The sequence below is a fragment of the Polypterus senegalus genome, chromosome 5 (assembly GCF_016835505.1).
Source record: "Polypterus senegalus isolate Bchr_013 chromosome 5, ASM1683550v1, whole genome shotgun sequence".
Lineage (NCBI taxonomy): Eukaryota > Metazoa > Chordata > Cladistia > Polypteriformes > Polypteridae > Polypterus > Polypterus senegalus.
In genome coordinates, this window is record NC_053158.1 from 141,586,226 (window position 1) to 141,613,854 (window position 27,629).

Genomic DNA, 27,629 nt, shown 5'->3' on the forward strand with positions numbered 1-27,629 from the left:
TAGTATTTTAATCTTTGACACTCTTTAAACATTTGTTATGCTATTTTGCATTTAAACATCAGAGAGGGAAGGGCTGGCATGCAGTTGCACTTCCACAGTCCATTCACACATTAAACTAAGCTTGACGTAGGCAGTGACTTACTATTATGTGGCTTTCATATTGCATTTTTAATGATGTTTCTTGTGCTTCGTCTTCTAGAAGAATTGGGAGTATTAACTGCTTAGTACAATTTTAGTGTATATTTTCATTGTAACATTCATTCAGTAGTTCAGCTATACTTTCTTGTAATAATGCTGTTTTCTTTACAATTGTGACAGAAAATCTAGGTAAGTAGTATACCTGGAATTAGATGCGTATCATCCTTGATTTTCTAATGGATTCATGATTTAGAACAAAGAGCTAAATCATGTGAGATGTGTGGTTTGATATAAGTGTACTTTTTTTTCTCCTTCCTACTGTAAATAGTGTTAGTGTTAGGGTGACCAGATAACAGAGCACACCCCAAATGACATTTACAGTGGGAATAGATTAACACTATGTAGAACTTCATGAAGGCTTCATAATGTCAGTAGTTTGAAAATAATTAGTAAAGAATTTTACTGATAGGTACAGTGCACTTGGAGGCAGTGTGGCATAGTGCCTAGCATAAACTGCATTAGAGTTTAAACTTCAAAATCCAATCATGTCCTTGTCTTTAACTCATTATACGACCCTGACCACTGTTCACAAAACTGTATATTTCACATAATAATATTTTTTTTTTATATATATATATTTTTTATATATATACAGTGGTGTGAAAACTATTTGCCCCCTTCCTGATTTCTTATTCTTTTGCATGTTTGTGACATAAAATGTTTTTGATCATCAAACACATTTAACCATTAGTCAAATATAACACAAGTAAACACAAAATGCAGTTTTTAAATGATGGTTTTATTATTTAGGGAGAAAAAATCCAAACCTACATGGCCCTGTGTGAAAAAGTAATTGCCCCCTGAACTTAATAACTGGTTGGGCCACCCTTAGCAGCAATAACTGCAATCAAGCGTTTGCAATAACTTGCAATGAGTCTTTTACAGCGCTCTGGAGGAATTTTGTCCCACTCATCTTTGCAGAATTGTAATTCAGCTTTATTTGAGGGTTTTCTAGCATGAACCGCCTTTTTAAGGTCATGCCATAGCATCTCAATTGGATTCAGGTCAGGACTTTGACTAGGCCACTCCAAAGTCTTCATTTTGTTTTTCTTCAGCCATTCAGAGGTGGATTTGCTGGTGTGTTTTAGGTCATTGTCCTGTTGCAGCACCCAAGATCGCTTCAGCTTGAGTTGACGAACAGATGGCAGGACATTCTCCTTCAGGATTTTTTGGTAGACAGTAGAATTCATGGTTCCATCTATCACAGCAAGCCTTCCAGGTCCTGAAGCAGCAAAACAACCCCAGACCATCACACTTCCACAACCATATTTTACTGTTGGTATGATGTTCTTTTTCTGAAATGCTGTGTTCCTTTTATGCCAGATGTAACGGGACATTTGCCTTCCAAAAAGTTCAACTTTTGTCTCATCAGTCCACAAGGTATTTTCCCAAATGTCTTGGCAATCATTGAGATGTTTCTTACCAAAATTGAGATGAGCCCTAATGTTCTTTTTGCTTAACAGTGGTTTGCGTCTTGGAAATCTGCCATGCAGGCCGTTTTGCCCAGTCTCTTTCTTATGGTGGAGTCGTGAACACTGACCTTAATTGAGGCAAGTGAGGCCTGCAGTTCTTTAGACGTTGTCCTGGGGTCTTTGTGACCTCTTGGATGAGTCGCTCTGCGCTCTTGGGGTAATTTTGGTCGGCCGGCCACTCCTGGGAAGGTTCACCACTGTTCCATGTTTTTGCCATTTGTGGATAATGGCTCTCACTGTGGTTCGCTGGAGTCCCAAAGCTTTGGAAATGGCTTTATAACCTTTACCAGACTGATAGATCTCAATTACTTCTGTTCTCATTTGTTCCTGAATTTCTTTGGATCTTGGCATGATGTCTAGCTTTAGAGGTGCTTTTGGTCTACTTCTCTGTGTCAGGCAGCTCCTATTTAAGTGATTTCTTGATTGAAACAGGTGTGGCAGTAATCAGGCCTAGGGGTGGCTACGGAAATTGAACTCAGGTGTGATACACCACAGTTAGGTTATTTTTTAACTAGGGGCAATTATTTTTTCACACAGGGCCATGTAGGTTTGGATTTTTTTCTCCCTAAATAATAAAAACCATCATTTTAAAACTGCATTTTGTGTTTACTTGTGTTATATTTGACTAATGGTTAAATGTGTTTGATGATCAGAAACATTTTGTGTGACAAACATGCAAAAGAATAAGAAATCAGGAAGGGGCAAATAGTTTTTCACACCACTGTATGTATGTATATATATATATATATATATATATATATATATATATATATATATATATATATATATATATACTCGTATATTATACAGTTGTGTTTTCATTTTGTAAGTTGCCTTGAATGAAGGCTTCTGCCAAATATACCTGTTAAAAATGCAATATACAGTATCTGTTTTCTTACCTTGTTTAATACAAGCAAAATGTGCTCTTGATGTGGTCAGATCTTTATTTACAAAATCTAATGAATATTAATTACCAGTATGTAACTTATTCGTTTCATTTGTGGACTTACCAAGATCAGGGAGTTCAGTCATTTTCTTAAGTTTCTTGAAATCAGAAGTGAGATGTAGTAGATGATCTTCTGATAATAAAAGTGCTGAAATCACCAGATATAATGCGCACATGGCTACACTAACAGTTTACTATGTAGAATATAGGTGTTAAATGTGTGTAATTGGGTCCCAGATATGTTATACTTTTGTTATTTCAGCAATATTTAATGGCTCTAAGGACAGCAGAGTGGTATCACAGCTCCAGAATTCAGAGTTTAGTTCTTGGCTCCCTCACTATTTATGTAGCTTCTCTATCCCCTCCCCATGTCTGCATGGGTTTTGTTTCCAAGATCTGTATATTAGGTTAATTTGTGATTCTTAGTTTTCGGTGTGTGCTCTTACTCCAGTCATGAACTGGATAAGTTCAGAAATGTCTTTTAAAATACACTTCATAAATTCTAAAGTATAACTGGCTTAAGGTAAATTATAATCAAAGAACACTGTCTAGAAAAAAAATTAAGATATGATAAAATGAGATTGAAAAAATACTTAGCAATTCTATATAGGTTCGTTTTTTAAACTTTTTTCAATTTCTCCACATTGGCAGTTTCTAGACTTGAATATTTTCCAGTTTACTCTGTATGCATAAAATAAACAGTGACATTTCATTGAAGAAAAACTTTTAGAAAATATAATGACTTGGTTCTGGTCACTCTAACAAATATTTGAAAATGTTTAAAATGTAGTTACTTATTATTAGCTTTTTGTGATTTATAGTTAGGAATCCCTAGGCAACCTGTGAATGGCATGGTGGGATACCGGTTAGCACTACAGCCTCATAGATCTAGTGTCCTGGGATTGAATCTCATTCTTGGTGAATATCAGTCAAATTTTTTATTTTCTTTCCATGTCTGTGTGGGTTTTCCTCCCACATCCCAAAAACATTCATGTTAGGTTAATTGGTGTTTTTAGATTAGCCTGGTGCGGTGATTGTGTGGATGCTGGTGCCTGTGCACATGGAACCTTTGATGTACTTGTTTCCAAGGTTGCTTTTTGCCTTGTGCTAATACTTCCTGGATAGATGCTGGCACTCTGTTACCCTCACTTAGATTAAATGGGTTTGAGAATATTTCATTGTGAAAACAATTGCAATTTTATAAGTAATAAAAAAAGAAATTATGCAGCTGCGACATCTTTATCTAGACTTTTTGTGCTGTGGCCTGTAAGGGGCATCTCATGGCTTCCAAACCCTTGACACAGCCTTACTTACAGACTTGGTTTCGGTGAAAATAATCGATTTTATTTTATAATACCTTACACAGGTTTTTTTTCTCCTCCAGTATTCAGCTATAAAATGTGTTAGTTTTAACTCTGACCACTGAGTAAATGGAGGTTGCCACTTTTATCCCAGAACCAGTAATCCTTCTGGTATCAAGGAGGAAGCACTACTGGGTCAGACAGAAGCCTCTGAAAGAATGGACAACTCTCCTCAGCAGCTCCCTCTGTTGGCACCCACTGAGCCCTCTAGGGCTGCTCCATTGGACTGAAAATCCCAGCATGCTCTGTTGGCACATTAATGGGCTTACTGGCCCAGGAATGTTGCCCTTCAATATGTTGGGGGACGGCATGTACTCTTGGGAGGCAGGCCCTCTCTGTCCATCTACTACACTGGCCTTCCTGCCAGTTAATGGTGTACAGGGTTTATTTCAGCTGGAATGTCAGCTCAGCCATGCCTTTCATCACAGTGTTCATGTGAAAGTTAGAATCAAAACAGGATGTTATTAAGGAAAAAAGGATATTGTCAGCATGTCTTCTTATTTTCTTCTCTTGTATATTAAAATAATTGTTGTGAAGTTAATTGAGGGCCCTGTAGTATCCTGCAAGGATTATAGCTTTGTCAAACATGTGCAATTAAGAAGACTAGCAGATGAATACAGCGTTTTGGGGAAATCCAACAAGAGAACCACTAAACAGAGTCATAAAACAAGAAGTCTAATACAAAGTAGTACTAGCATCAAACCATACTGAAAACTGTGAGTCAGGAGCAAAATAAGCAAAGCAGAGATTTTAATAAAAACTAAATATCCTATAACTAACCAATCTAAATTTCCTTTCCCTATTTAAGAAACTCCCTAACCTTTCCCACTAAGAATCGCTAAAGAATTTTCCATGGAAGTTGCTTGATAATCCATATGTTGCCTTCTTAAATGCAATGCACATAATGACATCACACATTGCACAGTGTCCCATCAAACTGCAATAATACATACAAAAACGGAGCCTTTGCCACAAATCACTTATCAACTTTATATTATTTGCATCCTTGTTATACTGTATAGGTTGAAAACTGCTTTCAATGTCAGGAGCTACTGTACCATAACTCTTGGAATACTAGACAAGATGGACTTGTTTCCCTCTGCTTTAATTTACCCTTAAAGGACTGAGGTTCTTAGGGATCTTCTCACCCCTCCATGCACTAACAGCAGGGACACAGTATCTTTCTTCCAAGAATTGCTCCCTAGCAGTTGCTCAGAATAGTACTTTCAGCGTCCTGTCAGTTCCTTTCCAAGGTCACCCTTGAATGAATGTCCTAAACTAGGGGCCACATGCTGCCACCTGCTGGCAAGCAGGCATTGCAACCTGCCTTCCCTTCCTTGTTTTGCCCTTTCTGTCTCTCACTACCTTTTGTTCACCAGTTAAAGCACCTCTGTCACTTACAGGGTTGCCTACCCCCTAGCATTCTAGGCAGACCTGGTTTGCTTCTGCCCAGGTCACATGTTTCTCTCATCTGTGCTCTTTCTTCTGCCTATTCAGAGCAACTAGCATACATACTAGAGGTAGAGAGGTAGATAGATAGATAGATAGATAGATAGATAGATAGATAGATAGATAGATAGATAGATAGATAGATAGATAGATAGATAGATAGATAGATAGATAGATACTTTATTAATCGCAAGGGGAAAGGTATGCCCCCCAATGTACTGACTCAGGATTGAGAGTCAGTTTTTAAATGAGTGAGGACCAAAAGATCAAACTTAAGCCAAGGTTTGTTAATAAATGTAAGTCCAATCTTTTATCAAGTGTAAAATAAAACCCTTTGACTGTGAGCTTTTGCTGAAAACCTTCTAAATTTAGGCTTACTGTCTCCCTGGCGGTCTTAATACAATCTGCATTGGGAAAGATCTATACAGTCTTGGGGACACTGACCCACAGTGTCTTATACCACAACACTCCTTAAAAAGTTGGCTATGTATCCAAAAATTGAGCTGCTTTATTTCAAAAGGTAGCATGATTGTATCCCTTATACACTGGGATTGTTTGCTGTAGGAAAGAACTCACTGCCCTGCCTTGATGGACCTTACTTGTAAAATGACAACTTGCTCAGAGATTAGCTTCTCTCCTCAGTCGGTTAGAAGATGCAGTATTTTGATTCGCTGCCAGTCCTCCATGATCTTAGCACTTTTGAAGCATAGTTCTCATTATGTCTTTTCCTCTCATTTTTCATATCACATACATTTGTTTTACACAAGTTTTGTGCCATGGAATCACACCACAATCAAGTCACAGGTTGCACATTATGAACTATGTTAACTGCCAGTGGGCAGCTGCAAACCCAGGACATCTTCTACACTATGAGAAGTAAGAGAATGCATTTCAGAGGACTTCCCAGTGATGTCAGCTGAGCTTTCTCTCTCTCTCTCACTCGGACCCCCACCTTCTCCACAGTACCACCACTTTAACAAATGTGTGTAAATGTGCTCCGTATTTAGTGCATGGTTCTGCTTTGTGTACAAAACTAGCATTGTGGAGGTACTGTACTCTTAAATGAAGCTTTATTGAAATCCCTAAGACAGCACCATGTAGGAGCCCTGTTTTTATTTTGAGTATTACTCTTTTTATGCTTGACCCCTTCTCATTTACATGCCAATTTTTTTTATGAGTAACATCTAATTTCAATTCTTGTTGAGTAAAGATGTTTTTACTATATGTTATAACATATTTGGTAAAAGGTATAAAAAAGGATTATGTCACATTTTTAGCTGCACTTCATGTATACAGAATAAGTGCTTTATTGGCGTATATAATTTATTCTTTAGATCTAATGCAGAGAGTGTATTTGTGGAAAGTGCAAAGTAACAAATGGTAATTACACAGTAAAAAAAAGAATGTCAATTTTCTCTAAAAACTGAACTGTAGTTCAGTGTCACATTTTAAGGGTGACATACCTTCTATTATTATTAACAGACACCAGACTGGAGGCTTTACATATCATGCATTAAATGTTCACATTTTAGAAACTGGGTCTAATTTTAAAATTGTACAATTAAGAATGTCTGTCTAAAATCAACTTTACTGTCAGTTTATATTTTAATTTATTTTAACACACACAAGACAGTAAGCTCTAATGGAATGCAAAAAAAAAATTGAAATGCTAACATCCATCTGAATTTTCTAGTGTGAATCACAGTCACATATGCCACTGCAGCCGTTATTTTTTAAGTAAAAATGCTAGTGGAAAATACGCCTCTTTCTTGTACATCAGTGTTTCCAACCTTAGAAAAAGCTTATCAGGCAGGAAAGAGGAAGTTTGCCTTAGCCCACTTAACAGATTCCATCTCCTTTTGTGGGGTCCAGGATAGTCCAGAAGCATAATCATCGTCATCAAGTTCATTATCTTATGTGCCTTCTTCAGTGGCACCCACAAAAGAGATAGATGCCTCAATCACCTCAAAGGGCACTTCCTAATCATGTTAGATGAATAGTTCTATTGGAAGAACAGTCAACTCACTCTGTCACAAAGGGGTAAAACCAACAAGTCTTCCTGAAATCTCACATCTGCCATTTATTCCTACATAGATCAAGCTGTAAACCAAAGGCCTTCAACACATATGCTTAACATGTGACTAAGGGAAACTGTTCCCTGCTCACCTGATTAGACTGATTGGCTCTTTTGCAGTAGAGAACAATAACCTCCGATTTTTTTATCCCAATCATGATCACGATTGTCTGACATCTAAAGGCTAGCATTATCTACAAAGAGTGGATGTACCAAATTAATGATCTCAAATTCAACACTCTCACAGACTATGCCTTAACATTCCATCTGGGAAAATCATTAAATGAATTGATGACAAGGCACAGCCCCCTCAAAATTTATCAATCAATTGATGAGAATTCTGAATTAAATTTCATTGAATCACCAATAACACAAAGTAGTTGTCCTGTCAGCCAATAGTCCAGGGTCATTGTCCACAAGGTATAACAAGATTCACAGTCATAGCATTCTCAATGACCTCCATAATTTTACTGTGGGACTGAGTAAGTGTGTTCCAGTCACCTTTAGATCCATGTTGTTGGCTCCTGCTAGGCATTCTTTGTGAAAAAAAGATAAAGGTATGTGGACAAACAAATGTCTTTTCATTCAGAATAATAGGTTCATAAAAACATTACTTAAAGCATGAAGATGAAAGTGCCATTCCAGATGGATAGCAGACCTAAGCTGCTACTGATTTATTTAGGTCTTCTATTTAAGGACAGCATTGCTGAATGAGTAAGTTCAGAAAGACACTTTGCCAGATTTGTTCGGGCAGTCATTTAAAGAAGTTGCATTATGATTTGTTGATGTTTCTGCCTGAATTGCACAATTTTAACAGATACTTGTGTTACTTTCTAAAAGTAACTTGATGTAAATCCCTACCATTTTCACAGTGATACAGGTCCACTTAGGCTTGCCAAGACCCCATCACCTCCAGAGGAAGATTCACCACCTTGCAGTCCTGAAGCCAGCCCCAATCACCGGCTGGCACCATCTTCTCCAGCTCCTGGACGTCCAAAATCTCCATCACAGGTAACAGAAACAGACTGATGTTTAATATGATGGTGAAGTAAAAAACACTGTTTATTATAAAATGTAAAACAGTATTTTTTGAAAATAAAGACATGTAATGTAGGCCAGGAAGCACAAAGAATATGAAGCATTTAACATATTAGTTTAGTTACGGTGAGTTTTAAGAAACATTCTTTAACTAAACATTAATCTTAAAATGGAATCTACAACATTCTTAGTGTCAAGATGGCTTCAAAAACACAGATTAGGATTGCAGGATGGATTGATTCAATATATTACATATACAAATCCACATTTGAACAGTTTAAAGCGAAGTATTGCAAACACAAACCAATCTTTAGCTGTTTAAATGCATCCCTGTACAGACTTGTATGTGTTATCACATTCGTATGTGCAGGATGTTTCCTTCTTTTGTCCGCAGTCACAGATCATATGATCACATTTTATTTTGACAAAATAAACTACTAGATTAAAGTTGAAATTCTGAGATTATAGTCAAAATTTCAACTTTAATTACGACATAAACTATGAGATTAAAGTTAATCTTAAATCAAGTAAGACATTTTTTCCCATTGTGTTTTGTTAAGTAGATTACGAGTCTTGCATATGAACAAAGGTATTGCAGTAGTGTATTCATTAAGCAGTAATTGTATGTTCCCCAAACCATGTTGTAAATGGATTACGGATTATAGTAATTCCAAGATGATGACGCACTAGCTGTGCATTTAGCAATTATATCACACTAGCAAAGTACCCGCGCTTTGCAGCGGAGAAGTAGTGTGTTGAAGAAGCAATGAAAAAGAAAAGGAAACATTTTGAAAATAACGTAACATGATTGTCAATGTAATTGTTTTGTCACTGTTGTGAGTGATGAGTGTTGCTGTCATATATATATATATATATATATATATATATATAAATATATATATATTTACACACACACACATAAACATATATATATATATACATATCTATACATATACACATATATACACATACACATATATACATACATATATATATATCTACATATATACACATACATATACATACACACATACATACATACACACACATATATACACACATACATATCTACATATATACACACACAGCTATTTCGTATCAGTGCAATACGCTGCTTGTTAAAACGGATAACTCCCGCTCTTACGTGCAAGTCTGCGTGGATATTATGAACTATCGTATTTGTTCAAGTTCTATTTAAATTTTAAATAGAAGGAATTTTTATTTAGTCGACAGAAATATCTTTGGTAGGAATGGTAAAACAGACAGGAATATTATTCGTGAATAAATCAACTCAAACCTTAAATAACTTAAAAGAACAAACATTCAAATTTCTTTACTCTTATGTAAATTTATATAAAAATAAACTTAGATTTTAAATATCCCAAAAGATTTTGCTCTCCATAAAAATATATCCTTTCAAAATTATACAAATTCAAATATGAACATGCTGCATAACAAAACCTGGAAATATAAATAAAATGTGTTCCTTTCAGCAATAACAAATCAAATCATTCAGTTGTCTTTGCTCATATGTCATTTTAGAGCTGGACGCCTGGCATCTTTTTTTGGCAACAGGTTCGTTTCTGTTTGGTGTGAGGTTCTGTGTTGTGGAGATTCTCAGGATGGATTGCAGGTGCTCATCAGTGAGGCGACTCCTGTGTGCTGTTTTGTTAGTCTTTATCACTGAGAAGAGCTTCTCACACAGATATGTGCTACCAAACATGCACAAGGTTCGAGCCGCATGTAGACGGACTTTTTTTGTTCTTCAAAGTCACCAAAGCGCCGTGCAAACTCAGTGCGCTCGGTTTATCAGCAAAGTGCGTTTGGGAACACCGTAGTGACGACTTGGTTTAACATTACTTGGCAACAGGGAAAGTTGCACTGGTGCATTTGTGTCTCCCATAAAAGCAACTTCACTTGAAATCACTTTGTGATTGTGCACGGGTAAAACGTCCGCTGGTGTCAGATTCTTATTTAATTCTTCTGCTTTCTGTATCTTCTGCATTGCATTCAGGTCTTTCAGCCTCACTGATGAGCACCTGCAATCCATCCTGAGAATCTCCACAACACAGAACTCCCTGATGTTTTGTCTCATAGTGCCGTCTTAGATTAAATTCTGTAATTACAGCCACATTAGCTCCACAAATGAGACACACGGGTTCAGTAAACATATACTCAGCCTCCCATCGGTTTTTAAAGGCTCTATTTTCAGAATCAACTTTTCTCTTCAGCATCGTGTGAGCTAGCTTCACAATAACTTGCAGCATCATAAGCTAGACTTGATTAACGCGTAAGTGTTCGCAAGGCAGCTGAAGCGCTGCATTATGGGATCTGTAGTTTATTGTGTTACCAGCGCTTCATATACCGGGCCATTAATAACAATAATACAGTATATAAAATGATCTCGGGCTGGATATAATTACACGCCGGGCCGGATGTGGCCCGCGGCCCTTGAGTTTGACACATATGGACTAAATAGAACTTGAAAAGATATATTTTTCAAATGTGATCGCAATTCAGATAGAGTTGACGCCACTACAGCCTGCATGCCTCAATAAGTCATCCTCCCTCGCTCTTACTTTTTACCGTTCATCTAATGAATACACTGAGTATGGCTTTACCAAAACAATCATTGATGGCAATAAAGTATCCATTATTCGAGTATGTAGATCGGGATATATATATATACATATATATATATATATATATACCCGCGTATCGCAGCGGAGAAGTAGTGTGTTAAAAAGCTAGAAAAGAAAAGGGAACATTTTAAAAATAACGTAACATGACTGTCAATATACAGTATTTGTTTTGTGAGTGTTACTGAGTGTTGCTGTCATCAATGATTTGATTATCATTATTTCTTTCAATCAGGTTTGTATTTGTAGGATGTGTTGTGTTCAAGTTACATTCCGTGTTTGTCAATCGTTGTAAAGATGACAGGTTTCATTCATCGATTCGTTTCTTACTGCATCAATAAACAGCTCGTCTTCTTCTTTATCCGAGACCTGACACACTGCATGCACGGGTTTTTTTTTACACTGTCTTCCTTTAGCGGGACATTGACTTTTTCCACCGTGTGCTTTGTTTCCACAGTAGCAGCATTTATGAATATGCTTGTATGTATCAGGCGCTTCATATTTTTGCTGCCTTTTCAATTGTGTAATTCGGTTTTGTTCAGCTCTTTGGAACTGTTGCTTTTATCTGTGCACTGTCAGTTCACGTGAGCGCTCGGTGTACATGCATCGAAGTTCCCAGTTGTGCTGGTGCCATCTCGTGCTATGTCCATGGCTGTATTTAATGTTACCTTAGTCCTGGCACTTAAAACTTTCTCTCGCAGTTTCGCTGAGTTTGTGCCAAACACCACGCTGACCATCTCATCTTCCTCTGCATAAGCACAGTCCTTAACCCGTGAATATTTAGTGGGAGTTTGCTATTGGATTGCCGCTGACGGACGGCCTTATATGGGCAGGCACTAAATTACAAACGCCAGCGGCAGCCTGTCTATGAACTTAATTTAAAGTGTAGGTTTACATCGTGCTTTGTTTCCGAAGTAGCAGAACTCATCAATATGGTTGTATATGTCACTCACTCGCTTCTTATTGTTTCGCTGCCTTCTCAGTTATATAGTGCATGTTTTCTTCAGCGCTTTTTGGAGGTCTTCCTGATTTTCTATGTACTGCGTGATTACGTGGGAGGCGTGATGATGTCACATGAAACTCCGCCCCCACGGCGTTCAAGCTCATCTCCATTACAGTAAATGGAGAAAAACAGCTTCCAGTTATGACCATTACGCGTAGAATTTCGAAATGAAACCTGCCCAACTTTTGTAAGGAAGCTGTAAGGAATGAACCTGCCAAATTTCAGCATTCCACCCACACGGGAAGTTGGAGAATTAGTGATGAGTCAGTGAGTGAGTCAGTGAGTGAATGAGTGAGTGAGTGAGTGAGTGAGTGAGTGAGTGAGTGAGTGAGTGAGTGAGTGAGTGAGGGCTTTGCCTTTTATTAGTATAGATTGTGTATTACCCAAGCAGTGTTATTTGAAGTTAAGGGATTATTGTGAATCAGAAACTACCCGGTAAATAAGCAAAATATTGTATTATAATAATATCTGATTAGGTGAAATGAACAGGTTCCTGCCAGTGCTGCTCAGAATTAGATTGTTGACTCAGGTGCCCTTTGGATTTTTTTGTGATTCTCTTTGGTACTTGCAGCCTTGTCATCACCTATTCCTGGGATATCAATAGTCATGAAACTGAGAAGGACTAGCACAATGATGAAACAAGCAAAAAGATTGGTGCAAGTGCATTGTGCAACTTATTCTTCAAACAGAGCACTGTCCCTAGTGTGGTGCAAACAAATCTTCAATAAATCTTTAAAACAAATGCATTTAATGGTAAAATTGATCAATAAATAAACTAAACCCAAGAATAAAACACAGCTTATCTATCTCTCAAAGCTTAGTGCATTTATCTCTCTCTCCTGTCTTGTCAGCTCATTTCCTTGGGTCTATTCAGCAGTGCAGAGACACCAACATGCACAGTAATCCATTTTCCAGCTTTTGTCCCAACCACCTCAGCCGGTTACAGCTGGGACACCAAGAGCCTGGTTCTGTCCTGCACCACAATCGTTTGGCATATGTGGAATGAACCTTAAAGCCATCAGCAATTCCTGCTCCCTACAATGCTCTTCAGAAACGAACCACCCCAGAAGAGCTGTTCCTTCTGCTTCCTGTGTGGCCTCCCAACAGCCATGCCTCCTTTCTATCACACTTGCTTGCACAGCTTCTCACCAGCACACATCTACACTCACCAGGCCTGAGCAACACTGTTTTTATTTATAACACGGCACCATAACAGACCCCTAACATGCTGCATCAATGCTTGCAAAAGATTTTGAGCCGGCTAAACCATGTTTTAAACAAACTGAGGAAAAGTATATTTTATGAAGAGGTGTCTTCCTTTCATGATCTGAAAATGTAATTGACAGTTCTCATTGCCAACGTTGATTGAAGTTATCTAAATGTCCTTTTTTAGTTTGTAATAACTAGATATATCTACATCATAGCTAGAAAGTGTAGTTTCTAAAATAATTAATAAGGTAAGGTTGGAAATGTTATCCATGTTTCTTATGTTAAAGTCTCAACTTGCATTTGAAGAAATATCATATTCAAATTATTGTAGTTCAAAAGATATATATATATATTTTGTCATCTGGACTTTGACTAGGAAACACAAAAATGCAAAATTATTGTTTTCTTCAACCAGTTCGATAGACTTGCTTGTGTGATTTTGACCCGCTATATGATTCAAACAAAGAAACAAAGGAAGAACTTAATGGATTCAGTTTTGTTGGGTCTGCATTCTGCTTATAAAACCTAAGCTTTCATCTTGCCTCTGGGATACATACTGTATGCTCTGTCATAAAGAGTTCACAGTTAGCCTTTTCAGGACAAGACTGTTCTGTTATCTCAATGTTGATAGACAGTAAATACCCATTTGCAGAATTTACATTAGAAATGGACATTGAGATTATAGATGCATTTGTTATTAGTATGTTATCTGTTCTATTGCATTTTGGAAGTGGTTCCTGTGTAATTTACCTGTATATGTCAGACGAATGACTTTATCCAAGGAGTAGGTTTTCAATCAAAACTGCTCCACTGAAGAACATCTCTACCCTGCACACTGAAATAAAATAATGTATCATGAAGTTCTTCCTACCTCTCAGCAAGTCCCAGTATATCACCATTGTCAGTGTCCACTGTATGCACCAACTGTTGTAGGTCCAAATGAAGACAAGGAAGGCTTTTATGAAGATGTGGACCAAATTATTCGGACAACCCCTGCCAGCAATACACTCATCATTTTGGGTGATTTCTATGGTAAGGTGGGGAAAGACAGAGATAACTGGTACAGGGTTCTTGGGAGACACTGGGTAGGTAAACTAAATAGTAACAGCATGCTGCTGCTGAGTAAGTGTGCTGAGCATCATTAATATGATGTTTCAAATTGCAAACAAGTACAAAACAGCCTGGATGCGTCCCAGATCCAAACATTGGCATTTACTCCACTATGTCAGAGTATGCCAGCATGAACTTAAAGATGTCACCATCATCCAGGTAATGTGAGGTGATGAGTACTGGACAGATCACAGGCTGGTTCGGTTGGTCCTCAACATGCACACACCCCCTGTATTGTAAACAACAGAAGACTCAGAATATCATTAAGTTCTGGAAGGCTGTAAGTCAAATCCAGAGTTTTCAGAATATATTTATTGAGAAGCTCTCCAGTAATTTACAGTACCACTTATAGGAACCTGCTTTAAAAAATGGTTCCAGTTCAAAGATGTCATCACACAGACTATAATACCTGCACTCGGACTAAAAACCCAGGTGCATCAAGACTGGTTTGTTGAAAACCATGAAATCATCTCAACAGCACTTCAGACCAAGAACAATACCTCTGCAGATTAGCAGAACAATCCATCATCTGTCTCAAAGAGAATAAGTTTAAATCCTGCAGTCCAAAGTACAAGAGAGAAATGCAGGAAAAGTGGTAGCAGAAAAAAGCTGAGCAGGTAGAATATTACACAAATATACATGTCACCAGAGAGTTCTTCAGTGCCATAAAATTGGTCTGTATCCCTAATAAATCAGGATGCTCCCACTATTATCGTCTGATGGACTGGGCCTGATCAAAGTTCGGGAAGGACTGGAAAACAGCTAGGCCGAACATTTTTCCAATTTTCTTGAAAGACCATCTATTGTTGATCCTGAAGCCATACAACAGATCCCTTAGCAGCCAGTCTTGGATGATGAAATCAAAAAAGTGATCTCCCAGATGAACTCAAATAACAATATGGTGTCCCTGCCGCAGTCTATATAGCTTTAGAGCAAACCACCTTACGATGTTTCAAGACCTTCTGAAAGATATCTGGCTCACAGAGAAAATACCTGATAACTTTCAGGATGCCATGGCTCACTACAAAAACAAGGTGAGCAAATTGGATTATACATGTATCTCACTGCTGTTCACCACTGGAATATCTTTGCCTGCATTCTTTTGAACAAACTTGTCGCTGTCCCAGAAAGTAACCTGCAAGAGGTGCAGTGTGGCTTTCAGACAAATTAGAGTACAGCAGATATGAAATTTGTCATGAGACAAGTTTAGAAGTGTATCAAGCAGAACATACCCTTTTACTCTGCCTTCATTGACCTGACAAAGGCATTTGACATTGTAAACAGAGAGGCTCTTTGGATCATCCTGAGATGCTATGGAAACTGAGGAAATTTGTGAAGTTGATACTATTGCTCCATGATGGAATAACAGAACAGGCCTTTCACAGTGGTGATACATCAGATACATTTGCCATTCCAATGGAGTGAATCAGGGCTCTGTAATAGCCTCAATCTTATTTAATGTTTTCCACCTGCATTTTGTCAGGTGCTGCCCAAGGTTTGAAGAAGGGAGTGTATACTAAGTATCAATTGGATGACTCTCTCTTTGACCTTCACTGTTTGAATGCATGAACCAAATGCCTCTATAGAGTAATTCAGGAAATCCTCTTTGCTGATGCACTCCTGGCACACAAAGATCGTGATCTATAGCTGATGCTGAACAAATTCAAAAACAGTGTTACGCTCTTTGGCTTGACTATCAGTCTGAATAAATTTGAAGTACTCTATCAATCCGTGCCAAATACCATCCCCATAGAACCAAAAATGACTGTTGATGGCACCCAGCTGACAAATGTAAACAGCTTTAAATACCTGGAAAACATCTGTTGGAATAGTGAGTCTGGACAAAGAAATTGATTCCAGGATCAGGAAGCCAGCCAAGCTCTGGGACGGTTACGTTCCAGAGTGCTACACCAATACGATATTCACATTTCCACAAAGTTGAAATTTTGCAGAGCTGTGGTTCTCTGTTGTGGATGTGAGTCCTGGACCCTTTAATGATGACATATCAAACAGCAGGAGAAATTCCACACATGTCACTCCCCTTGGCATTCACTGGAAAGACTGGAATCTTGGAATCTGGAAGTCTTGGATTGTATGTAGTCCACCAGCATTCAGTCCCTGATTATCAGAACCCTGATGCCGTGGGTGGAATATATCATCAGAAGGGGTGACCATTGTATACCTCACCAGTTGCTCTATGGTGAACTGGAGTTTGAGAAGAGACCACAAGGTTATCAATGCAAGCGCTATAAAGATGCTATAAAGTCAACCCTATGCTGCTGTGACATCCAGCCAAGGAAATTAGAAGATGCAGCTACTGATAGAACTCGCTGGCAAGTCTTGTGCTTCGAAACCTCTATCAGCTTTGAAAATAGGCGCAGCCAAAAACTGATGGGAATCATAGAATAACACCCACAGCTATTATAACAATGAACTTCCTATGCCCTCATTGTGCTTGGCTTGTGCTTCCAGACTGGGACTACAGAGTCACCTTTGTGTCCACCAGTGAACTACACAACAGCAAGTCTTCATCAAATTTAAGGGACTACTGGCACAGTACATGTTACTCAAATATTACATGTCATTCTTTCAAATGCAGGTTTTCTTTACAGTTGTAACCTGCATTTAGTTTAATGTCTGTACATTTCTGCCTTTCTATTACATTTTAATACCATTAACGGCGCACTGCATGATAACATTCCGTGAATACACTTGACTTAAGCATTCATAGTTTTCATACTCTTTCTTTGTACATTTAGCATTTCTTTGCTCAGAGGTTGATGCGCTTGCTGCTCCCTGAGCAGCTCTTCTTTTCTCCACCCTAGCGGCCTGTTTCTTCTCTTCTTTCGTCGGCATCTTTTTGCATTAAAACTGATTAGGTCAGTGTTTGTGTTGCAATTACTTAGTACGTTTTCCTTAATTTTTCACTTAAGTTGGCACTTAAGTCTTCAATCTGCCTCAAGAATGATTTAACATATGAAGAGGTAGGGGAAGTGACGGTGAAGGTGGTAGGAATGAGAACGGCGCCCATACACATGCGCTGCATGGCCACCCTGCTGGCCGCCGCCGAGAGCTGATTCTACAATAAAATAAAAATAAAAAGAGGAATAACCTTGGAGGTCAATCATCACTCTGAAAGCGGGAGGTAGACATCGCGTAGTATATGTGTACCAAATTTCAGGTCAATAGTTCAAATGGTTTGTGAGCCACAGGTGATTTAAAATCCTGGACAGACAAACTGACAGCCACGGTAGCGTATTATATAAGAAGATTAAATAGCCATTGCAATTTCTCACTGGTTCTGTCTAACTTGGATTAGTCGTGATATGTTGATCGTGGATTACTTAAGATTAACTTTTTTTTTATTTATTTATTTATTTATTTTTTTTATTTATTAATTTTATTACAATCAATACATAGCAATCACGTTTTTACAAAAAAAAAAAAGAATTATACTAAGAACAGATCGATCCCCACCCTTGAGAGAGAGAGCAAGCCAAACGGTGTAAAATTTAAGGCTTTTAAAAATACCTAAATCAACAAATTCTCTGTGCTTTATAAAATCATTTCAAAATATTACTGATTAGATCCTGCCATGTTTTGAAAAAAGTCTGTACAGATCCTCTAACTGAGTATTTAATTTTTTCCAACTTCAAATAGTATAACACATCAGTTTCCCACTGACTTAAAAGAGGAGAGTTTGGGTTCTTCCAGTTTATCAGAATAAGTCTGCGTGCCAAAAGTGTAGTGAATGCAATCACAATTTGTTTGTCTTTCTCCACTTTAAGACCCTCTGGAAGAACCCCAAACACAGCTGTTAATGGGTTAGGAGGGATTGTGAGTCCAAGACTGTCTGAGAGGTAATTAAAAATTTTTGTCCAGAATAATGTTAATTTGGAGCAGGCCCAGAACATGTGACCTAGTGAGGCTGGAGCTAATTTGCAGCGTTCACAGGTTGGATCATGCCCTGGAAACATTTTGGAGAGTTTTAGGCGAGACAGATGTGCTCGATATATAATTTTGAGTTGTATAATTGTATGCTTTGCACATATGGAGCTCGAGTGAATTCTCTGCATTGCTACTTTCCACTCCTTTTCTGATATATTAATTGAGAGATCATTTTCCCAGTGTCCTCTTGGATCTTTGAAAGGAAGGGATTGTAAAAGGATTTTATATATTGTAGAGATGGAGTCTAACTCCTTGAAATTGAGCAATAATTTTTCCAGCGTGGATGAGGGTGCAAGATGAAGATTAACTTTTAACCAACATGCAAGCAGTCTCAGTATGTCACAGTTATAAAAAGTTGGAGTCACAGGTTAAGGTTTTCACTGGTTTTAGGTAGATTTGGACGGGAGCTTAACTATGTAAACTGGGTTTAATACACCTTGGCCAAACCAAATTTTGTTTCAGAAAGAAGAAAGACATACTCCTTGCTTGTAGTAAGCAAGAAAAGTAACAAATTGTGTTAAACTTCTATGTGAAGATATTCGTCCCATTTTTCATTGTGCAATGGCAGAGTGGATTGTACTGTTTGAATTTTAATGTACAGGAAAATTTTTCAAAACTGCCAGAACTGTTACGGTTTGGTCATAATTCTACATATTATTCCATTCCCACTTTGATATGTTTGTAGAGTTATAACTCATATAGGTAGCCTTTAGAATATGTCCACGTCTTTTATACTTTGTTTATTTTTCATTCAGAAGCTGTAAGTTAAAGAGGTTTGTTTAGATGCCTGTAATTATAGAATTGTATCTATATGATTGAAAATACTAATTATCCTTTTTCAAAGTGTATACACCTGAAAGATGTTTTTGTTGATATTCACTGCAAAACACATACACGAAATAGAGGCTGAATGACTGCAGTCCGGGTTACAAAAGTGACAGGTAGTGCATTTTTTGTGATGAAGGAAATTGCAAGTCCTTTAGTCTGCATTCTTTCCACGTAATTCTTGCATTTTTCTTTATAGTTACGAAAGGGTCCTCCTGTTCCACCTCCACCAAAGCTCACCCCAACAAAAGAACTCCATCAGGAACAGATAATAAACTTTTTTGATGACAACTTTGTTCCGGAAATCAATGTCACCACACCTTTACAGGTATGTGTCTTATATTTTACATGCAACATTAAGTTAATGTTTGACATGCTTAATAGGAAATGTTCACTTGATGCATATTTTGCCATTTTACCTAGAAAAACCCTTTGACTCAAAAGTCAAAATAAAATGCTATTTATTCATTATTGAAGTTTCAATTTGATATTTACATTATTAATGCATTTGATTATTGTCTCGATTGTTTTGGAAAAAATCAAAAAAGATATCACATTCAAAGCCAGCAATATAATTCTGAATGAAATGTAGTTTCTTTTGTTTGCTTTAATGCAGGGTCTCTCACTAAGTCATTTCTTAATGTGGTCTAAGCTTGGTCACTTCAACATGCATACATTTAGAGTGGAACAATGCACAGTAGCCGTAAGATGCTGACATTCCGATTGCCCAACAAATGTCTGTATCTGTAGCCACAAGATGTCAGTGTCCACAGTAAATGTCAGGTAATGCAAAAGGTCTCAAAAATAATAATGTGTTTTTTTCTGACAGTGGCACATTATTTAGAGAGGAAGAAAACCCCAGTGCACTGTAAACATCTCCAATAGATTTCAAATAAAATTATCTGGCTAATATCATTAATAGATTAACAAGAGTGCAGTGCCACCAATGGGACTTTTTGTGTAATGTAGATTAAATTGTATAGACATTTTGAATTTGTAAAGTTTAACATATTGTAATTGATTTAACTTGGTAAAGTGATCTGACCTTTTTTTGCTCTTACAGTACAGACTCTTAGCGTATGTAGTATGTGTTTATCTTTAGATACTGCTCTGTCAATTTTGGAGGCAATAACATTGAAAGGTGTCCCCTGATTACTGCAAGAAAAGTCCTTCAAAGCAGTGTTGTCATTAAACATGGATAGAGAGAAAACAGATCACAGATAAGATAGTGAAAAAGGTGTATTTTATTGTAGACAGGAGGAGAACCTTTGATTCCTGGCAGACTTCGGCTTTGGGTTGTTGTCTGAGGTATTTTTATATCTTTTGTGTTCTGCACTACAGCATTTGTATAAATATTGTACTTAAGGGTACAGTAAGCTACAACTTATTATTTTCTTCTTCCTTATATTGTCAAGGGAAATTTGTAAGAGGCGTTTCACTTGGTTAAAAACAGTTTTCATTACCTACTTACAGGATTTTCTTTTGTTGGTCTGTCCAAACGATATATTTTTTGCAGTAAAAAATCTGTTAAAATCAGTGCCTCTGCTGTCTTTGGTATTAGATAGATAGATATAGTATTAGTTCAAAAAGATATTTTTACACTGTATGTAAGCTATCTATAATAATAAAAGGCAAAGCCCTCACTCACTTACTAACTCACTCACTGACTCATCACTAATTCTCCAACTTCCCATGTAGGTAGAAAGCTGAAATTTGGCAGGCTTATTCCTTACAGCATACTTACAAAAGTTAAGCAGGTTTCATTTCAAAATTCTACACGTAACGGTCATAACGGTCGACAACGTCCGCCATGTTGAACTTTCTTATTTATGGCCCCATCTTCACGAAATTTGGTAGGCGGCTTCCCTGCTCTAACCGAAACCGCTGTACTTACTTACTTCGATGGTATGACGCCACTGTCGGCCGCCATATTGAACTTTTCAACGTCACCAATTTTCAAATTTCCTGTGTAGGTAGAAGGCTGACCCCATCTTCACGAAATTTGGTAGGTGGCTTCCCTGCGCTAACCAAAACTGATGTACCTACTTATTTCGGTGGTATAACGTCACTGTCGGCCAACATATTGAATTTTCCAAACGTCACTAATTCTCCAACTTCCCGTGTAGGTAGAAGGCTGAAATTTGGCAGGCCCATTCCTTACAGTTTACTTGCAAAAGTTTAGCAGGTTTAATTTCGAAATTCTACGCGTAACGGTCATAACAGTCAACAACGTCCGCCATGTTGAACTTTCTTATTTACGGCCCCATCTTCTCGAAATTTGGTAGGCGGCTTCCCTGAGCTAACCGAAACCAATGTACATACTTATTTCGTTGGTATGATGCCACTGTCGGCCGCCATATTGAACTTTTCAACAGTCTTTGCTACTTATGGGCCCATCTTCAAGAAATTTGGTACACGGGTTCCCAATGCTAACTGAATCCTACTTACGTACATATATATGTCCATAGCCTGCAGCTCGGTCGCTGTGTGAGGCGTAGTTGGGCCCCCCATCCCAACGCCTCCCACGTTGTTGGCTGCCTGCCTATATAAGACCATCCGTCACTCCGGTCTCTACATTCTCTTCCTTGCTTCGCCACAGGATTCACGTCTCCCTACTGATAACTACAGCCTTTTTGTTTAATCCACGGCTTCTCCGCTGTTTTATTTTTTGTTTATTACAATTATAGTTATTGTGTAGGTATTTTACACTAACTTTACATTGCTCAGGTACCCATTTCCTTTATCATTCCAACCCCCATTACCATGTCTATCGAGATGATCATATTGCACGGCCATATCAGACTCACTCTTGATATCCAGAGGAACATTGTGTCTTATGTATTGAATGACTGGGACAGGTTCAAGGTGTGGACTGATGACGGTACAGGAGATAATTATACTACACAGGTGCGCTATAAGAGTGAAATGCTTAAGCCCTTCACCTATGGTTCTGCATGTGAGTTGATGGCTGCCACTGAATTGTTCGGTTGTTGCTTTCAAGTGTACTGAAATGGCCAAATATTTTACACCTTTCGACAACCGCCAATGCCTCTTAAACATCTTAGATTCACAGGTGACGATTTCAGTAGTGGACACTTTGATGTTTATGAATGTTTAAACTCTCAAAAGCTGGATGTGATTTTACACATGTGCTTACAACGCTTGACAGATGCCAAATGTCACTTCAACACAACAAATCCTGCAAATACAGTCATAATTGAAACAAACCATGAAACTCAAACTGATTACGACAGCAGCAATCCAAGCTGTGAGATTTGAAACAAGATTACTGTTCACATGACCAACTGTACGTTACATCCTTAAGAGTAAGCTCAGCGCACAGCTTGGTCATGTTACAACCGGAGGGCTGAACTGACAACATGATATACAAAGAGATCCTTAACAAAAAATTATTGGCATATTTTCCCTCAGTTTTAAAAGGTTTAATTTTCTTCTTAATAAAAATTTTAATGCAGTACTTCACCGCTGCGAAGCGCGGGCATTTTGCTAGTAGTATTATATAGTAAAATAATTATAATAATAATAATGCATTTTATTCATAAAGTAATTATAATAATAATACATTTTATTTATGTAGAGCCTTTCCCATGCTCAATGTGCTTACACTTTCAATAGCCATAACTAAGGTTATTAATATTTGTCTAGTTAAAGTTATTTTTTATTAGTCATCCACCACAGCTTCGCCCATGTATTAGTGAAACAGGACAGTGTGGAGGGCCCAGCCCAGCTCTCTACTCCTGACGTCACTCTTCTCCCTCCCCTCGGCACACAGCCTGTCATAGATTAGCGCGAATATATTGCTCCTGCAAGCGAACTATGATTTTAGCGCAATAAGAAAAGTCACAAAATCAACCGAAATGTTCAAGCAAATTATATATATAAAAAAAATATATAAATCCGTTAAGGTTACGCCCCGAGGCAGACACGTGAGTGAGGAAGGCCTCCTTCCCCCTCCCTGCAGCCCGACGAGTCTCTCTTGGATTCGCACTAATAAATCGGTACCTCAAGTCAACTATGATACTTAACACGATGAGAAAGTGACAAAATCAATGGAATGTTCAAGCAAATTATAGAAAAAAACAATCTAAATTCGTTAAGTAGTTCTCTCATGAAAAGCGGACAGACATATAAATGAGTCTAAAAAAATGTTGCTCTTGGACCACGAAATTTGAAAAACGTTTCTTAGCGAGCACCTATGGGCCAAGGGTAACCTACATTCCGAATTTTAAATCCCAAGTCTTCATGGTTCGGGAGATTTTGTGATGAGTTAATCAGTGGTATTTGGCATTTATATATATAGATTATTATATAGAAAAAATCCATGGTTCATATATAATTATACTTCTTATAGTACAGCTAAAATATGTTCTACAAATATAAATGAACTTCGAATTATGCATCCTGCTTGATTTTTATTACATTAAAATATCATTCATGGAGTATATATGTAAAAGCAGTTGAGACTGTGAGATAAGTCATTGTCCTGAAAAAGGAAAAAATATTAAGAAAATGCACTTAAATATCATATTAGGCTTGTAATATGCTTTGGATAATCTTTCAAATACATTCAACAGTTTATAGTATATAAGAACAAATGAGACAAAGTAATTACTGAAAATGATGCATTTTGCTGAAATCTTTGTTTCCTTTCTTAATTTTTTTTATTCTGTCAAGTGTCTGTCATGGCTATGTACATCAGACATTCTGTAGTAGTGGCAATCTAGAATAATTCAAAGGTGTTCAAAATCTGCAAAAAATTTACGTTTATTGAAAATACACAGAAAAGGAATGGCATTTACTGTATAACACCAGCATGATCTGACTTTGAAATTATTTTTTTCTGCCCTTATTTTTACTACTTTTCCATCTTTCATTTTCCATGAAGAATGTTGTTATCCACTAGGTTCTTTTCTGCTGTTAGGTTTTTATGAGTCTGTTGATTTAAGAGTCCTAAAAATATTTTACATCTATTTTAAAAAATATTTTACGTCTACCCGTGATGCCATTTTTGTTTTAATGGATGCCACTGTTTTGTTGTACTAGTTGCTATGGCATTGATATGGGTGATGTCCTGGGTCACGCTGTGCTTGTCATTAGGGATCAAGGGTGTAAAGGTCAGCCCCATACACTTCTTGGTGTCTGAGATTTCATAATATAGTTTTCTGTATTGGTATGCCCTTTGTTGTTGGCTTTTCTAGTTTATTAGAATCCTTGCTTTGTTATCTAATCTTAATTGTTGTTTATATAGCGTTAGTTTTTGTGTAATATCGGATATATTTTTGGTTAAAGAATTAAGGCTTGGCTTTCAGTAACATTTCATCTTCTGGTCATGAATTATTTAATGTTTGTCCCTGAGCAATCAGTAATAGACAGCAAATGGATTTGCCTGGAGACAAAAATACAAAATAAAAATCATGCTGTTGTTGTTAATTGATTTGTAAAGGTCTTGTACCACAGTCTGTTTCTAAGGTTGCTCCTCTACTTTACCATCTCATGGTATATAAAACATCACTCCTTTCCCTCACCTACCATCACTCCCTTTCTAGCCAACCCACACTTCTCTGTACTAGCCTGTCTTCCTCTATTATGACAAGAGAAAGTGTCTAAGAGGAAATTACCACAAATCAAGAGATAAAGTATTCATGATAGTTAAGAAAAAAAGTTGAGAAAAACGCAAGTGTCAAAGGTATAAGACTCAGAAAGATCAAAGAAAGAAAACCAAAACCTTAAGAAAAATTGTTCATCAATCCCAGTCCTTTCCTTCAATTCTTAGAACTTGCTTGGTCACCTGCCTCCTAGAGCCCTGGTGGTATAGATTACATTTTACTTTTTGCTCTGTACTTGTGTCCCTCCCTGAAGGTCTTCCAGGATACCTAATACAATGGTAGGTTTTATAACCTCCTGTTTGCTTTCATATGATGTCTGTCCTGCTCCAACCTTTCTTGATGGCCAATCCCTTAGAAGTCTTGTAGAAAGAAATACCAACACCAAGGACTTATTACTATTTTAAAGTTCCTTATTTAGCTTTTCTAGCTACATCTTTGTCAATTTATAAATCGTAAGTATTTAACCATTGTTTTGATATACAGTAAAGCACGTGCACTTGTAGGAAATAACTTTTCATTTAAAACAATGTTTTATTTTTTTATGCAAACAGACTTGTCTGCCTGAGTACAATAAGTGTTTCTATTATTTCAACACAATTAACGATTTTATGTTAGGCCTTTAGGTTTTTAGCCCAGAGTGAAGATCATTATTTATGCTGAAAGCAAAAGTGTACAGTGTTCGATATACACAAAAAACAAAGAATAATTTAACAATGTGAGTGATTTCTTGAATATACTGTAGAAAACATTTCAGAAAATCTTACAGGTTCTTGAAAGTTTTTTTATAAAGTCGTTTTCAACTAAACTTTGATTATTCTCAACAGTGTTCAGTCTCATTTGTTACATTTGCAACAGTTAGACCCTAAACCGGTCTAACTGGCTTCACTTCACTGTTTAAGTTGTGCAGGATGATGTTTCAGAAAGAATGCCAACAACAATCATTGTATTTTGCCCACCGCCAACTTGAATGAAATTTATATAAAGAAATGTAAAATAATAAAAAGGTAATTATTTTGAAACCAGTCACAGGTTAAACAGTAATAGTAAAGAGCTCCCCATAACACATCCAAACAGGTGAAGATCGCTCCACTCAAAAATACACACACACACACACAAAATTGGGAATATGGTGAATTGTCTTGGGTGAAAATAATAAGACTTTATTATTCTCACCCAAGACAATTCGCCATATTCCCAATTTTCTATGTTTCTTGACATATCATACTTTTAATATATTACCCCTTCCCAAACCCTAGTCGTGTAACACAATGCAAGTGTGATGGCAAAAACGTTTGTCCGATTATTGAGCTGCAGTTAAAGTTAATGGATGATGCAGTCACTCAATGAATCTCCAAAATACAGAAAAGCATGGAAAATCTCACCCAGGTTCCAACAAATGTCCACTGTTGGCATATTATCCAAGTTAATCACCGCTGGTGTCTTATTGGTGAAGAAAACTGACCATATTACTTTAAAGACTATTATCATTTTGGACACTTCCCAACCTGGTAACACCTTTAATCTGGTGATCATCAAGCTTTTTCCATCTGCCACAAAACACTGACTATCCTTCTTTTTCCCTCCTGCCCATCCTTTTTGAACTTGCCTCCAGTCGTGGCCAGGTGACTCTTCTATCGACTCTGCTTTGCATTACTGTGGCAACTCCAGAGCTTGTAGAATGGGGCCACCCCTAATTCACATGAATCGTGCCCCAGTCTACACACTGGTAGTGACAGCAACTGTAACCCAGTCACATTATGGTTAAGATTAGGGATGTGGGATGGTTATCTGACTCGAATAATGATGACTTTTGGGTAAACCAGGTTTCATAAATGCAAAATGTTCTTCATTTGCATGTAGATCTCATCTTTCTTGTCTAGCATAGACCTTGGCAGGACCCAGACTGGGGATGTATATGAATTGCAGATGGAGTCAAATGCATTTAGAAAGCCACAATCACCTTGAAAACATGTTGTCACTTTTTAGAGAAACCCCCAAAGCTTAGGTAAACAGGAAATATTTCACAAAGACGGTAAATACATGACCCAGACAAGAATCATAATTATGTGACCTCATTGCACAATAAGTTCGTCCTCAACATTATAGATCTGCCTATTTCTATGTTTTACTTTTCCCACTTCACAGTAAAATTATAATAATTTTGGGAAGTTATATTTCTTTTGATTGAAGTGTTTAAAAATCACTTCAGTCAAAAATCATATTTTTTTAAATGTTACTTACCATGTGTGTCTTGTAGTGATGACCAAGAAAATATTTTATTATTGTATTTTCAATGTTTGTTTAGCAATAATTTACCAAACAATATATGCTTTTTGCTTGTTGTAAGTATACAACTGGATAACTGACTTGAAGATTATGTGACACGAGTGATGTGAGATATTTTTTTTCCCATGGACGTTTTTCATTTTGTTTGCCATTGTACAACACTGCTCACCATAGATGCCTATTCTGTCATAAACATTTTTATCTCTGTTTTCAAAGAAAGTATAAGATCACTACAAAATACATGGGGTAAGCAACACATAAAACAAATGTTTTTGGATGTAGTTTTCCTTTAAGTTAATGTTCATTTCACGATATGATGAAGTGTAGAGCTCAGAGGCTGTAATTTCAGACAACCAAGTGTTTGATATTGCATATGCTAGTTTTTGCCCCTATCTGTTAATGTGCTTGCATTTGCCTCTTACGTGTGGTATTCTCAGTTTCTCT

General features: G+C 37.3%; 1 protein-coding gene across 5 annotated transcripts in view; it reads left to right on the forward strand.

Moving 5' to 3' along the window:
• Nucleotides 1–27,629, forward strand: part of amph (amphiphysin) — a 279,401-nt gene that overhangs the window by 197,049 nt on the left and 54,723 nt on the right. For all 5 annotated transcript variants that reach the window (XM_039753408.1, XM_039753409.1, XM_039753410.1 and 2 more), the window contains exons 10-11: nucleotides 8,373–8,511; nucleotides 19,472–19,600. In XM_039753408.1, the coding sequence (XP_039609342.1) occupies nucleotides 8,373–8,511; nucleotides 19,472–19,600 (268 nt within the window). The remainder of the gene's footprint in view (nucleotides 1–8,372; nucleotides 8,512–19,471; nucleotides 19,601–27,629) is intronic.